We start from the raw sequence: 17,081 nt of genomic DNA, 5'->3' as shown, positions 1-17,081 counted from the left end.
CCAACCCACCAATGGGATGTCTATCTCTGGGCCTTCAGCCCTGACCTCATTCCCGCCCCCAGGCTATACTCCTGGTGGGCCCATCGAAGCCCCCAGGCCATCTGCTCTGGGCTCTACAAACAAAGGCAACAGCAGAAGCTTTGGAACGAGGATGTTTTCCTCTCCTGGGGTCCCACTCTGAGGCAGGGCCCCATCGCCCCCAGTCTCTGTAAGCACCCAAGGGGCAGGGACCCACTGGGCCATGGGGCTCCCAACTCCTGGGCATTGAGCCTCATGTAGGAGGCAACCTGATGGGCACGTTCAGAAAGAAATCTTTTTGCAAGACTTTTAGGCATTTTTTCATTGAGGTTCTTTAATCTTCCCAAGTTCCTTAGAATTCCCATCCTAGAAAGATCCCAGGGTGACATGGGCAGGCCCCTTTCTTAGGGGTAAGGGACACTAAGAACTCAGCTTGAGACTACTGTTGGGGTGTTGCCTTGATGTTGACTTCTTTTTCCCACTTTTTATTTTTTATTTATTTTTTTAATATTTTTATTTATTTAACAGAGAGAGAGAGAGAGAGCAAAAGTAGGCAGAGCAGCAGACAGAGGGAGAGGGAGAAGCAGGCTTCCTGCCGAGCAGGGTGCCCGATGCGGGGCTCGATCCCAGGACCTTGGGGTCATGACCTGAGCCGAAGGCAGCCGCTTAACGGACTGAGCCACCCAGGCGCCCCTTTTCCCCACTTTTTAGCAATTAATACTCATTTAAGTTCTGGGGCGACAGGGGTGAATGAAGGTTTATGACGGGAAGTGTCTGGGACAGTAGTGTCCCCCTGGGCTCACATCCAAACCACCTGAGTGCATTCAGTAAGCCCCATGCCCAGGTCAACTCCACCAGGAGCTCGGGGTGGGGCTCGGCCACCAGGGCGTTTCACAAAAACCCCGTGATTCCAAAATGCCGCCCAAGCTGAGAGCCCACTGGTCAGCATCTTTGGAGTGTGTAGGCTGGCCACCATAATAAACACATGCACATGCAAATAAAGGCACGCAGAAGAGGTAAGTGATACATATTTACTGCCTAAAGAAGTAGGCCAGTTTACTCTATTCCCATAAATACTTGCTGAAACTCCAGTCTGGCTCCTGCCCAGAGAACTTGCAGCCCACAGAGCTATGTGTACGGACGGAACCCCCTGCCATGTGGTTCAGAAAAGAAGAAAGATGTGAAATCAATAATCTAAGCTTTAACTTTGGAAACTAGAGAAAGAATAAAAAATCTAGAGAAACCAATGGCGTTGGAAACAGGAAATCAATAGAGAAATCGATGATCTCAAAGCTGGTCCTTCAAAAAGATAAATAAAAATTAATAAGCCTCCAGCCAGGCTAAGAAAAAAATGAGAGAGGACACAAATTACTAATATCAGAAATGAAAGAAGGGCCATCACTATGGATCTTGTGGACATTAAAAGGATAATAAAGGAATATTAGAAACAACTGTAGGCCCACAAATTTGGCAACCCAGATAAAAATGGGTCCATTTCTTGAAAGACACAACCTCCTAAAACTCTTACAAGAAGAAAAAGACGGTCTGAATAAGCCTAGGTGCATTTAAAAAACTGATCAGTCATTGGTAATCTGCCAACACAGAAAGCACTAGGCTTAGATGGGTTCATTGGTGAATTCTACCGAACACTTAAAGAAGAAATTGGACCAAGTCCCTACAATCTCACTCAGAAGACAAAAGCAGAAGGAATACTACTTAACTCAAGGAATACTACATAACTCAATACATCACTCTTTGAGGCCAGTATTACTCTAATATCAAAAGCAGACAAAGACACTACAGGAAAAGAGAACTACAGGCCAATATCTCTTATGAACACAGATGCAAAAATCCTCAACAAAACCTTAGCAAATTGAATCCAACAATGTACAGAAAGAATTACACACCATGACCGAGGGGGATGTGTCCTGGGTGTGCAAGGCTGCTTCTACATTCTGAAATCAATTAACGTACTCCATCACATCATTAGGCCTAAAGACAAAAAAAACTGCATGATCATATCAATAGATACAGAAAAGGCATTTAACAAAATTCAACCGATTCCTGGTAAAAACTCTCAATATACCAGGAATAGCAGGGGGAACTTTCTCCATTTGATAAAGACATCTATAAAAATCCTACCACTAGCATCCTCCTTCACGAAAAGAAACTTGAACAAGGCCAGGATGTCTGGTCTCACACTCCTTTTCAACACCACAGTGGAAGTCCTAGGTATACAATAAGACAAAAAAAGGAAATAAAAGCAAAGATAGCATTTTCAACAAATGGTGCTGGAATAACTGGACATCCACATGCAAAAAAGAAAAGGAAAGAAAAAGAGCCTAGACCAGACCTTACACCCTTCACAAAAACGAACTCAAAATGGATCACAGACCTAAATGTAAAATGCAAACCTACAGAACTCCTGGGGTGCCTGGGTGGCTCAGTCGGTTAGGCATCTGCCCTCAGCTCAGGTCATGAACCCAGTATACTGGGATTGAACGCCACATCGGGCTCCTTGCTCTGCAGGGAGCCCGCTTCTCCGTCTCCTTCCCCCTTGTACTCTCTCACAGTCTCTCCTCGCTCTCTCAAATAAGTAAATAAAATCTTTAAAAAAAAAACCTACAGAACTCCTACAAGATAACACAGGGGAAAGCCCAGATGACCGTGGGTTTGGTGATGACTTTTTGGATATGGCATCAAAGGCCTGATTCATGAATGAAAGAAATAATAAGCTGAACTTTATTAAAATTAAAAACTTCTGCCCCACAAGTGAAACAGTCAAGAGGGTGGGAAGACTAGCCACAGACTGGGAGAAGACATTCGCAAAAGACACATCTCATGAGCTGGTTATCCAAAACATACAAAGAAATCTTAACACTAACAATGAGAAAACAAACAACTAGATCTCACCAAAGAAGATGTACAGATGGCAAATAAGCACATGGGAGGATGCTCTGCATCACCCGTCATCAGAGAAACACAAATTAAAATGAGACACCACTACACACCTATTAGAATGGCCAAAATCCAGAGCACTGACCACCCCACACGCTGGTGGGGATGTGCAGCAGGAGGAGCTCTCCTCAATGCTGGTGGGACTTGCCACTTTGGAAGGTGGTTTGGTGGTTTCTTATAAAACTAAACATGCGTGAGGAGGAAGGTGCTGGTGGCTGAGGCTCGGGGGCGGGGCGAGCCGTGGGAAGGAGTCTACAGGGCAGTGGGCAAGGGGGTGGAGCCATACCTTCTGCTTTAGGCATGGTGGGCTCGAGTTGCCTGGGGAACATTTAAAGTAAGTGCCTGGCAGTTAGAAATACCATTTAGAGATTATACATTAACAAGTACACTCCACCAACGACAGAATGATTATACCTGTTCTCTTCCAAAAGGTCACACTGGCTCGGGCAAAGCCATCCGACAGAGATGTTTCCTAATTAAAATCTGGTTCCATTGGAACGGGCTGCACACTCAGACCTGCTGCCCTTTGTCCAATGTCTCAGCTTGGGCTGGATCCACCGGTAGACCCTCCACACCCAGAGGATCCAGTTCAAATATGACTAGCCCAAGTGGGATATAGACCCACCCAGCCACATTGCCTGGCCTCCCCCAGATTTGAAATTAAGGTGAAGTTCATGTCCTTCTTAGACCCAGTGGACACAGTGCCAGAGAATGCCAGGCTCACATCAGCCCCCAGGGGATGCAATGTCAAGAGTCAACCTTGCAACCTTGTATGCCAATTGCTTACATCCTTCCAATCAATACCTCATCCCACATGAGCACTCATTTTCCCCAACAGCTGGAGGAAAATTTAGAAACTCACAAATAACTTAACCTCCCTTAAGACACTAAAAACAGGAAGCACATTAACCCTGAAGCAAGCGGAAAAAGGACATCATAAAGATTAAAGCAGAGATAAACAGAGAATAGGAATTATAGGAAATCAATGAAACCAAAAGCTGGTTCTTTGAAAAGACCAACAAATCTGACAAAGTTGGAGGACCCACACTTCCTGATTCCAAAACTGATTACAAAGCTACAGTCATCAAAGCAGTGTGGGATGGATATAAAGATTGGCATACAAGCCAGTGGAAAAGAACAGAGGGCTTAGAAATGAACACTGGTGTATACGGTCAAGTGATTTTTGACTGCAGTGCCAGGACCATTCAATAGGAAAGGGACAATCTTTTCAACAAATGGAGCTGGGAAGACTGGATCCACATACGAAAGAATGAAGTACCCAGAGCTAATGCCACATGCAAAAATTAACTCAAAATTGATCAAAAACCTAAATGTAAGACCTAATATTCTTAGAAGAAAACATGGGGCAAAAGCTTCAAGACACTGAATTTCCAAGGGTTTGTTAGATATGGTACCAAACACACAGGGAGCAAAAGAAAAGCCAGACAAATTGAGCATCATGAAAATCCTAAGGTTTTGTGCATTAAAAGAACTATCAACAGAATTAAAAGGCAACCCACAGAGTGGGGGGATAAATTTGTAAATTGTGCATCTCGTCTAATAAAGGATTAATATCCAGAATATATAAAGTTCTAAAACTCAACAATAAAAAACAAACAACCTGATTCAAAAATGGGCAAAGAACTTGAATTGGCATTTCTTCAAAGAAGATCTACATATGATCAACAAGCACATGAAAAGATGTTCAACATCACTCATCACCAGGGAAATGCAAATCGAAGCTACAATAATATACCACCTCACATCTGTTAGGATGGCTACAGTCCTAAAACCAGAAAACAGCAAGTGTTGGCAAGGATGAGGAGAAATTGGAACCCTCGCGTATGTACTGTTGGCGAAAATGGTGCAGCCACTGTAAACTGATGGTTTCTCGAAAAATGTTTGTTAATGGATTATCATATGACTCAGCAATTCCACTTCTAGGTGGCTGCCTGAAAAGTTGGAAGCAGGGTCTCAAAGAGATATCTGTATATTGTGTTAATAGCAACGTTTTCCACAATAGTTAAAATGTGGAAGCAACACATGTGTCCATCAACTGATGAATGGGTAAGCAACACGTGGTCCATCCACACGATGGAACCATATGCATTCTTGGAAAGGAAGGAGATCTGACACCTGCTACAGTGAGGATGAACCCTGGGGACACCATGCTGAGTGAAATGGGCCAGGCACCAAAGGACAAATACTGTATGATTCCACTCACGTGAGGTCCTTAGAGGAGTCAAATTCATAGAGATGGAAAGTAGGACAGAGGATGCCTGGTGCAGGGGGTGGAGAGAACAGGGAATTATCTAATGGGGACAGAGTTTCAGTTTTGCAAGAAGGAAGAGCATTCTGGAGACGGCTGGTGGGGGTGGCTGTACCGCTACACGCACACACTCCATACCACTGGGCTCTACACCTAGCACTGGTTTCGGTGGTAAATTCTATGTTATATGTGTTTTACCACAATAAAAAAAAAATCTGAAAAGAAGGAAGAAAAAAATTGACAAAGGATTTGAATAGACGTGTCTCCAAAGAAGATACATAAAAAGCCAATAAGCACCTGAAAAGATGCGTGACATTACTAGTCATCACAGAAACACAAGTCAAAATCACAATGGTGTCCCACCTCCCACCCACAAGGATGGCCGGAAGTGAAACGGTGGACAATGACAAGGGTAGGAGCAGTGTGGAGAAATCGGAGCCCTTGCACGCTGTGAGTTGGAACAGAAAATGGTTCAGCTGCTTTGAAAAACTGTCTGATGGTTTCCCAGGTGACAGATTATAGAGTTACCCTACAACCCAACAAATCCACTCCGAGGTACAGGTCCAAGAGAAATGGACACACACGTCCCCACAGAAACATGAACATCATATCTGCGGCAACATTGCTCATAACAGCCTAACGTTCATTGGCAGACCCGTCACAAGTAAATGTGGTCTGTCCGTAGGTGGAACGTTATTCGGCCACAGGAAGGAACGAGCTGCTGACCCACTGTTAATGGATCATCATATGATACAACATGGATGAACCTGGAAAACACTGTCCTCGGGAAAAGAGGTTAGTCACAAAAGTCTACACAGTTATAAGATTCTACTCCGAGGGAATTCCAGAAGAAGGGAGAACCCGGAGATGCTAAGGGACTAGGGGCTGGGAGGCTGGCGAGGTGAAGGATGGACGCTTGCAGGTGATAATCATGTTCCAAATCGAACTTTGGTGATGGATGCAGGTGATAATCGTGTTCCAGATCAACTTTGGTGATGGATGCACACATCTGTGAATATACTAAGGAGCACTGAATCATACACTTGAAATGGGTGTATATGTGAATCATATCCCACTGAGGCTGTTTTTAAAGCCTCTGTGTCTATCAGTTTATAGAAAATCTGGGGGTCAGAGAAGCAGGGAAATGAAGCCACAGGGGACACAACAACCCAAATCATAATGTGGGATATTCTACAGACAAATACATGTCTAGTCACTCAAACAAATCACTGGTGTCAGGGGAAATGGAAGGAAAATAGAATAAGATGCACCACGTGGACCACGTTTGAATTCTGATTCCAACACACGTACTATACAAAGAACATCTTTGAGATACTCAGGGAAATTTGAATATGTGAAGTCACTATCTTTAGCTTTGTCGGCTATAACAATGATGTCGTGTTGTTGTTGTAGGAGACCACGCTGAAGTATTCACGAGAGGGACGGCAGGCTGCCTGGATATGCTATCGAAAGCTCTGAAAATCTCCTCCCTCCCCTTGCTCTCCATTGCCTCTCCTTCCTGAATGAACAATCAGTCCAAACGCCAAGGAAGACAGATGTCTGTGCTTAGGGTGGGGGCGCCGTGGCCCCCCACGGGAGGCCAGAGTCCGGGCCGAGTCAGGAGCGAGCCACGAGACAGGTGCGGGGTGTCAGAGGCAGCGGTGCCAGGCGGGGGTGGGCGGCCCGAGTGGGCATCAGGGCAGGGAGGGGGTGGTCAGAGCATGCTCAGGGGGACAGGGAGCCCACGGGGAATGGCTGGGCCGAGAAGCTGGCGCTCCCACAGGGTGAGGGTGGCGTCCGCGGGGGGAGGACCAGCGGCTGTGGTGGGGGGGGGCGTGTCGTACAGATGAGTTAACCAAAGAAAGAGGTGAAAATACTAAGGCTAAGTGGTCAGACTTCTCATTGCTGGAGAAGAGAGTTACAAATGTAGAAAAAGAAAAAAGTAGGATGAACTCTGCGATATCAGAGTGGAATTGGAAGAGTTATTGTGAACATACAATTTCTAACACACGCAGACACAGAAATGCACACAGATATGCACATGTGCATGCACGCCCCTGTCCGCACCAATCTGTCCATCTTGAGCTGCAGGTGCTCCACACCCCCAAGTGCAGATCTTGGTCTCCCTATGAAAAAGAACCAGGCCGGGGTTCCTTTGGAGAAGTGGCTGATCACAGGACTGCGGCAGAGGCCATGGTGTATTTGAAGGAAGAAGGTACAAAAGAATGAGGCCACGTCAGAGGGGCACTGAGACCCGCTCGAAGGAGCAGGAAGCAGATAGGGCAGCTGGTGCTAACGCCCTGAGCCACAGGGGAGCCGTGAATCCACACGGGTGAAAACAAATTCATTAGCAGGGTGAAAGTTTGGTTGGATAGAGGGTGTATACGTAACTTCACAGTGCCTCCCCACCCCAAATATTTAATAATTACAAGGGAAGGAGAGAGTCTGCAGAGGAGAAGCCGGCCCAAGGCCCCCTTTGTCCAGCCTCCAGGTGAACGCTCGCGAACACCGCTTCCTGGGGCAGCTGGGGGGAGGGGTGCAGGAAGGCAGAGCAGGTGGCGGTGGCCCCTGGGGGTGGAGAGCCAATTCTGGTAGCTGCACGGGACCCTGGCCGTGAGTGCACGACACTCCCATTTGTACCCAGGCCGATGGCGCATTGGAGCAAGGTAGCCTCAGATCATTCCGGAAAAGAGAGCTGTCCTCTCAGAAAATATCCCCCCCCGCCAAGTGGATGGGGTGAAGCGAGATCCGAACAATACTAGTAAACTTTGCAGCGAGTAATAGGTACACAGGCGTTCAATACTCTTGTCTCTACGTCTGTGCATTCAGAAAACACAGAAGGAGGGGAGGACGGACAGAGCGGGAGGGGACCGAGAGGCGAGACTGAAGGGACGGACGCTCTGCTGGACCAACACAGGCTCCACATGTTTACATGCACAGAGACAACCTGGAAAAACGGAAACACTTGTCAAAAATTGAAAAAGAGGCTAAGCCTTTCGTTTTTTCAGAGGGAACATCAAGAAATGACACTGTAAGATATGAAATCTCCGAAGAGCCGCTTGAGCACCAGGAGGGCACCTGCAGATGGAGCCTGGTGCACCTGCCGCTCGGGATCCGGGTCGGATGGGGTGAGCGGCCCGGGCTGTCGCTTCCCACCAAAACCTCATAACATCTTGCTCAGTTACACTTTGCAGGTGTTACTTGATACAAAGTTAAAAGACACAACGGCCCTACCCACCAGCTGCACCTTGCACAGCTCTCGCGTCTCCTGCAGTCAGGTCCGTATGAGCCGAAGAGTCCCTGGCGAGGCCACCGACAGCCCCGCTTTCTCCACCCCTCTCTCCTCCTTGGAGACCCCAGGTTAACAAGGCAGACCCGGGAGACAGAGGCCCCCCAGGACCCGAGTCACCCAACCAAGGACCCGGGGGGCAGAAGAGCCTCAAACCAGTGAGACATCCCATGTCATTTGTCAATTCAGCATAGCCTAGTTGGCCTGAGACAAAGGGAATTTTAAAATAACAAGGCTTTTTTAAGTGGAGGGATGGGGGGATTTATTTTCTTAATTACTCTCAGAATAAAATAAAATCCTAATAAATGTGGGGTGTTGGATGGTTGCCATTGTTTTGTGATTTCCCAAATGCAAAGCCGACTTGTGCTTTACAAAGGTGCCACGCCCTGAGACCACGTTTGGGAAGCCCATGGAACACCAGCCACGGTGCAGGTGCCTCTCATTCAAACGCAAGCATGTGCTTGCCCCGCTCTGCTGGCCCTTCCCGCCAAAGGGATGAATCCAGGACGGGGGCCTCGGGGAATATCTTAGGCTCAAGAGGGCTGACTGAATGATGGTGAAGATGTTGCAGAAAAACCCCGCGCTCCAGACTCCACCTCTGGAGCTGCTCCTGCAGAGCCTGGCGCCGGCGTCAGCCCAGCTGCGGCCCCACACCTGCCTGGGGGCTCAGGAGCCCTGCTACTGCCCTCCTCGACCCCCGAGGTTCCAGCGACCCCAGGAGCCCCTGTCTTGCACAATCAGTGTGCACTGGGAAGGCGCACAGGTTGGTGTACTCTGCAGTAAATTTAGACTCAGAACTGTTTTTGCATCCTTCTTTCTCTGAGTAATCTGTTCTGCCAAGTTTCCCCCTTTATAGTCAGGGACCAACCAATTACCATGAAAATCAGATGAATAAATATTGAAGAGAATGTGTTCATCGTCTATTTTGGTGTCCTAACAGCAAGAAGCGACATTACATTTGTGATTAAGTCTTTCTCAGCTGAAGCCCTCCTCCACTGGATCAATTAAACTAGATCAGCAGATCCAGCAAAAAGCCTCCCAAAAGAACAGTTATTAGGAGGTGGGACTTACAGTTTTTCTCAGCGGCACTACAAACTTCTCCTCCAAAATTAAAGCCACGTGGACAGTACAGCCTGGGGTTGTGGCTCGCTCCAGCACCTGGTGTGAGCTCATGGCCGCAGCCTGGCCCCCCCCACCTTTGGCACTTTCCTGCCCCCCGTGTGTGCGTGTATGGTAGTGGTCGTACCTGCCCTTCCTTAATCATCCTTGTGTCTATAAGGACTGAGTAAATAAAACATTAACTGTCTTCGCTCTATGAGATGGTATAATTTAGGTAAACTATGAACTTCTCATCCTTAAAAAATACCTGAAAGTTTCAACTACAATTTTTATCTTTTCACAGATTTGCTTGGGTATTTTCTCTCAGAAAACAGAGATGCATTAGTAGCAGCCCTTGCAAATGGAAATCGCTCTGCATGGATTCTGTTTAGAAAAGCTTATCTGTGATGACATCCCCATCAGTAGCTCGGGCCCCTTAGCACCATGTGGACTCTGGGGCTCTCAGCTCCCGTGAAAGCCCCATGTCCCTCTGCGCCTCCCTCACCTGCCACATGCGTGTCGAGCACCCGCTCTTCCAGGTGCTGGGGTAGCGCGTTGACTAGGGCTGCTCGCCTCACAGAGATGACAATCCAGGGGGGAAAACCACTTAATAAGCAGGTTAGCAAATAAATGAGCGCCTGTTTGTGATAAGGGCTTCAAGGTGAAAATAAATCATGGTGCGTAAATAGGGGCCCTCCAGGGGATTCTATGTAAGATGCGATGGGGAGGGAAGGCTTCTTTGATCTGGGGTGAGCCTAGCTTGTTGTAAGAGGTGAACATAACCCTATAATGTTGACACCCCAACCAGATGAGTAACACAAGCAAAAGGCAGCAAAGACCATGAAGACCAACCTCACTTAGAAAGCACAGCTGGAAACACCCTAAAGTTACTGTTAGATCCCCAAATCCGGCAACGCAGCTTGTGAAGACTATGTTAGGACCAAGCAGGGCTCATGCCAGGACGTAGCATCAGAAAAACCTGCCTGTGCAAATCCCCACGTTCATGGACTCGAGAAAAGACATTATTATTACATTATTTCAGGCAATGCTGAAGAAGCATTTGATAAAATCCAGTATCCCAAAAGTAATTAAGAAATTAATACATACAAATTCCACACAAGCAGAGGGTGTGTTTTGTAATGGGTTCTCGGCTGTAGCCCAGGCGTCAAAACCAATGCCTGGATTTGGTAGCTATTCGGTGCACCGTTGTGCAGTGAGCGAATGAATGAGGGAATGACATCCTTTGGGCTGATGAAGACAATCTACCCAAAGCTTGCATCATTCTTAATGGAACAAAGCCTCCAACAGCCCCTTGCAGGCTGGGAACAAGACAAGGGCGCCCTCTCCCGGTCAACGCCCAAGGGCGCCCGGTGAATGCCATGGGGCGAGACCATCCCGCAGGGTTGGAAGCTGGAAAGCAGGAGACACGGCTGTTGCTGTTTGCCATGGCACGACCACCGTTCTGGAAAAAATGCTGCAATCAGCAAGATTTCTGGGCATGAGATCACACTACATTCCTCTTCCTGCAGCAATCACCGTTGGGAAAACATAACCAAAATAACACACGACTTACAAGATTAAAACCAGACACTCTAGGACGGAACCAAACAGAGGAAGCACGAGAACTTCCTGGAGGGAATTTTTAAATTCTAACAAAGGACATCTTAACACTAAATAAGTAGAGATCATGCCACGTTCATGGACGTGATGATTTAATGCTAAAAACTATCAGCACTCCCCCGAAACTCATCTGTAAATTCAACGCCAGTCCTACCAAAATCATGCATTTTCGGTGCCTGGATAAACTGTCTGAAACCAGAACAAAGAGGAATAAAGGTCTGAGAAAGCTACACTAGAGAATACAAAAAGGAGTTTCAAGAGGAAGGTGTTAAGACAGATGTTAAGGATGTTTCAAAGCCATAATGACCAAATGGCATGGTACTGGTACCAGGACTGAATGGTCAGTTGGACAGAACAGGGCAGACACTCGAGAAACAGCTGGACTTGCAGAGCGCAGAGTGCGTAACAGAAGGACCACCCATATGACCCAACGTTGGCTCACTGCCTGGAGATCTAAGCAACTTGGGCTCCCTATCTTAGGTCATCCTCGAAGCACTTCTAGTGAGAATTAAAACATACATGTGAAAAATAAAGCTTTCAAAGTCAAACGAAGAAAACATAGAAGAACACAGTATGTCCGTGACTGCAGGTGAGGAAATCTTCCAAAACTCAAGACCGTAAAACTTTATAAAAGGGAAACTTCTATTTGGTGGAGAACATCACGGACAAAATGATCAGATATGTGAAAAAATGGGAGCATTCATTTGGAAATTCTATGTCTGAGAAACTCAGCAGAAGGGTCCAGGTAGAAGATCAGAAGAAAAGCATGGTGGAAAGGTGGGAATGTGACGTCTCCAGGAGGAACCTGTGGATGCGGGTTGAAGGACGACACAGCCAACAACGGAGACATGCTTTCCTCCTTGCCACATCCCCCAGATGGGCCATGCTGGGAGGACAACATGGAGGAGGAGGCGGAGGAGGGAACCCTGGTGTTCGGCTGCCTCGCCCCCCAGTAGTCCAGCCATTTCGGAAGCAAACACCGGAAGCCCCTGGTGACACTAACTATACGCATATCCTGTGAGCAAAAACCCCAGTCCTAGGATGTGCCCCAGAAAGACCATCGTGGGGAAACACGCAGAAGGCTTCCTAGGGCCTTCAGCCCTCCCCAAGACATTTCCACAAGTGACGTGTGGCCGCGGACAGGGGACGCCTGGCAGCCCAGCCAAGTGATGATTCTGCGTATAGAAAGCACCACAGACAGATCTCAAAAACATGTGTGGAGGGAAAAACGAACGAAATGAAATGGGACTTGAGAGGCACTATCATGATTGCAAAGACACAGACACACAGTATCTATTTTCCCCAACGTATATCTGTGGGAAAAATTCCCACGACTGACCGAAGAAGGTGGGTTGGAAGGATTCACATTACGTTCCCAGGGAGGGGTTGTCCAGGTGCAGGGAGGAGAGGAGGCACAGAGCCGAGGTGCAGACACCTGAAGCCGTAAATTAGGTCAGGTCCCCCACCACCAAATTAAATTAAATTGCATTCAAGTCCAACTGAAGACTGAGGCTTCATCCCTACCAGTCAATCAGAACAAGCAATGCTCTTAGCTACTATTTGATCACGCTACCTGCATCTTTGTTTTCACTGGATAACAGGTTTTAAACAACAATCCTGGAATTTATTTAACGGTTCAGTTAATGTCATTATATTTATTAAAGTTAATAATTCTTGGACTGTGCCAAGATCAAGTTGAATCTCTTTATTGGCTGGAGGATGGGAAATGCAGGCAAACCCACAGAGCTCTTAGATATGACTGTGCTGCCAGGAAAGGCCAAACTCACTGTCATGAGGCATGACTTCCCCGAGTGGGAAAGCAAGAGGCTAATTAATAGGGGCTTTATGTAGGGCCTCATCACAGTGTGCACTCTAGGAACAGAAACTTGGTGACTCAACTTTTAGAGATACTTGAAGTAAATACTAAAAGCCCAGGACCCCTGCACTTCCGTATCCACTAAGAATGTATTGGACAGGAAGACTTTCTCAGTATTTGTATTTATTTATTGTAAAGGACATCAGCGTTAAAGCTGGAAACTCATGCCTCGTGATTTTCCAAGCGCAAGCTGGGTGCTGGCCTGAATTCACAAGCCCTCTGCTCCTGGGCTCCCAGGTCCTGGAGGAGTGGCCGCCAAGACCTCAGCCAGCCCGTGTGGGTAGTGGAGGGAAAGTGTGGTCACCCAGCACAGAGACCAAGGGAAGACTGTTGTCAGGAGGCAGGCCGTGTCCCGCCCTGTGCTCACCGTGCCTTCCGGGTCCACAAGCAGCAGGTGCTTGGCCTGGCCATTGTGCATTCCCGTGAGGACGAAGGAGCCTGGGTTGGTGGCACTCTTCCTGACCAGGAAGTCCCCATCATTCTTCAGCAGCCCCTCGGCCTCCTTCCGGCTCATCTCCCCTTGGTACCAAGGCTCCCCTTCCAGCTCCACCAGCATCTTGGCATCTGGGGCTCTGGGGGTAATGGGGCTGATGCACTCCACCGAGGCTGCTTTGCTCAGCGCAGGCCCCAAGGACTGGTTCCTGAGAGCATCTTCAAAAGGTTCTGTCAACAACAATCGCCAGAAACAAGTGAACCCCAAGAAGAAAAAATGACAGAATGCTCAACGTGATCGATGGAAATGCCAAGGCAACTTCCACCAGAAACAAACCTACAGAAAAATGACTGGCTGGTAATATTAACCACAGCCCAAACCTTGGCATGATTTTCTGATGAGTCTGCCTTCCCAAGACAGCTGGGCGCTGTGCCTCACGCCAGGGATTCAACCACACCCTCTGTCTAGCCAGTTAGAATGACTTCACTTTTGCCTGCTGCACAAGGCCACACATATTGCAGGCCATCTACTTCTTCTGGAACATCAGCTAGCCTTTTAATAAATCAGTTTTCTTCTGAATGAAAACCTGCCAATGCTAATGGAACTACACGAACAGGAAGATAATCTGCAAAGTTAGATTTAGTGCAAAACCTATACCCAACCATCAGATGTTTGTTTCAAAATTCTTGCATCAGTCCAATTTTTAAAAGAGAAGAAGACTGACATTTTTCGGGGCCCTTTTGTGTGACTTGCCCCAGGTTAGGAGCACCACCTCCCCTTGGCCTTCGCTTGTTCCTCTTGTGGAAAAAGGCTCTGTGTGAGTGTCTGAACTCAAGCATGACTGCACGCCCTTCAGGACACACTTTCCACCGAGGGCAACAGACAACAGCAGCACAAAAAGTCCCCAGGGACACCTGATGAAACCCCAATTCTCCACTTTCAAATGAGGTAATATGTACAAAAGCACTCGAAAATGCAGACGGTGCTGCAGAGCATAAGGTGTGAGGATGGCGACACATTGCCAAGCAGCACAGTGCCTGAACCCTGGGAACGGGTCGGTTCTCTCCTGGGCACAACTATGTCCCCAGATCCAACACTGCTCCTGGGATGGAGTCCATACCCACAAATATTCGACAAATGCTCTAGAAGGAGACCAATTGTTAGTAGAGGACGGGCAGGGGTCAGGTGAATAAATGAAACCCAAATCAGGGCATTTTGATACTTGTTAAATTGCTCACAAATCTGGGAATAAAAGCAGGTTAAAACTATTGCCTAAAAATAGATTTTCTCTTTTTATCCTATTTCTTCCTGATTACCTGGAGTAGTTGAAAAGTTTTATTGTAACATTTCTATACCATCACCACCACCACCATCACTATGAAGACCATCACCATTGTCACCATCATCACCCTCATCATCCCATCACCACCACCATCATGACCACCATCAACATCACCTTGCCACCATCATCAGCGTTACCACTACCATTACCACCACCATCACTATAACCATCACCATCATCATTATCACCACCCTCATCACCTTCATCACCACCATCACCATCCTCACCACCATCAGCACCATCACCATGATCATCACCATCATCACCACCACCATCACCATCATCACCATCATCACCACCATCACCATCACCATCCTCACCACCATCACCACTATCATCTTCATTACCATCATCATAATCACCACCTTCATCACCATCACCATCACCACCATCACCATCACCATCATCACCTCCACCATCCTCATCACCATCATCATCATCACCATCACCACCATCATCACCACCACCATCCTCATCACCATCATCATCATCACCATCACCACCATCATCACCACCACCATCCTCGTCACCATCATCATCACCATCACCACCATCATCACCACCATCACTATCATCACCACCACCATCCTCGTCACCATCATCATCACCATCACCACCATCATCACCATTAACACCATCATCATCACGACCATCACCATCACCATTACCATCACCATCATCACCACCACCATCCTCATCACCATCATCATCACCACCATCACCATCATCATCACCACCATCACCACCATCACCATCATCACCACCACCATCCTTGTCACCATCACCATGACCATCCTCACCACCATCACCACCATCACCACCATCACCACCACCATCCTCACCACCATCACCATCATCACCACTACTACCATCAGCACCAGGAGCAGCACCGTCATTATTTAGCTCTGGTGGTTTAAGAGAAACAACACGGAGTGCTGGCTTAATTCTTTTTCCAGACTTTTCAAAAGAAACTACCTTTTCCAGGCCCTTTCTTCTTCTTGTCTCCCCTTCTCTGGTTTGGGAGCAGGAGGAAATTGATGGTGACAAAGGGTGGCTCTGGTTCTCACTTTTCCCATCTCAAACCCTCGTCCCTTATCTACCTCTCCTCAGGCTCTGGGGCCAAGAGCCACTGGTAAATTGGCTAAATTAAACAGTGAAAATTGACCACAAATATTGCTTCTAAACTGCTGTTGGGAAACATCATTAGAGATGGAAGAGACGCTCAGAGAGCCGCCACTTTGCTCTGTGTCTTGGGAAAGTCGCTTCATACTTCTGAGACTGTTCCCACATTTTTTAAGAGACAGGATTTGATCCAATGACTGTTAAGGTGCCTCCAAGCCCCGAGAGTCCCCAGTTCTTCTGTCAGTGGTGATTTTTGCAAGTCAGAATGGAAATCCACTGCGTGGGAAACCAAAGTGTCTGAGGAGAAAGAGACTTTTGTGGTCAGGAGGCTGCCTGATGGTAGCAGCACTCAAGCACATCCACACACGGCACCACAGAGAGCACGCGCCGTACCAGCAAGGCTGCCCTGACCAGCCTCTAGGAGCCTGTGTTTTTCTCCTCCGTGACAGAGTGACAATAATGGTAGTTACCCGCAGGACTGTTGCAGAAATTAAAGTAACAGGTGCCTAGCACATGGCAGACACTTGTTAAATTCTCAAGGGATTTCTCTAGCCTGTAAAATTCTCAGGGAGCTGACAAAGCAATATGGAGATGTAAAGCTCTTTGTGAATGCGAGAAGCTCCTTCAAAATTCCTTAGCAACAATTCCCACTTCCATTACCACGTTCATGGATGATTTACGTGTCCCAGTCCACACGACAAATCGAAGGTCCATAGAGCACATCTCTGCACTGCCGAGGAGCTTCCTGTCACACTCCTCATCCTGTTTTGGGGTTCCCCCGGGCACTTGTTGTTACCCACGAACACACCGTGGTTACTTATGCTCCACGAGACCCTCTGTTTGGCTTTTCTGCAGACCCCAGTGAGCAGAATGGTATGTGAATACCAGGAATACGGGAGAGCGAGCGAGTGTGTGCACGCGAGGTATATCGCCCTTTCTTGCGTACGTGTTGGTCCTGCTCAACAGACCGAGAGCTCTGTGAAGCAGGGGCATGCATGTCACCTTGGCATCCTTAGCAACTGATACGGTATTTGAAACATAACGGCTGACTAATAT

General features: G+C 47.5%; 1 protein-coding gene across 2 annotated transcripts in view; it reads right to left on the bottom strand.

The window, feature by feature from the left end:
* SHC3 (SHC adaptor protein 3) overlaps positions 1-17,081 on the bottom strand; it is a 100,478-nt gene that overhangs the window by 7,399 nt on the left and 75,998 nt on the right. Inside the window, exon 11 of one of the 2 annotated variants that reach the window (XM_025891679.2) lies at positions 13,496-13,791. In XM_025891679.2, coding sequence (XP_025747464.1) covers positions 13,496-13,791 — 296 coding nt within the window. Of the gene's footprint in view, positions 1-13,250; positions 13,792-17,081 lie in introns of those variants that run through there. The other variant, XM_073878198.1, reaches the window with a different exon arrangement.

This window comes from Callorhinus ursinus, unplaced genomic scaffold (assembly GCF_003265705.2).
Source record: "Callorhinus ursinus isolate GAN/ISIS: 27379988/994484 unplaced genomic scaffold, GSC_fseal_2.0 scaffold28, whole genome shotgun sequence".
NCBI classification, from domain to species: Eukaryota; Metazoa; Chordata; class Mammalia; order Carnivora; family Otariidae; genus Callorhinus; species Callorhinus ursinus.
Note: the sequence above shows the minus strand (reverse complement) of the source record. Positions and strands in the feature narration are given on the sequence as shown.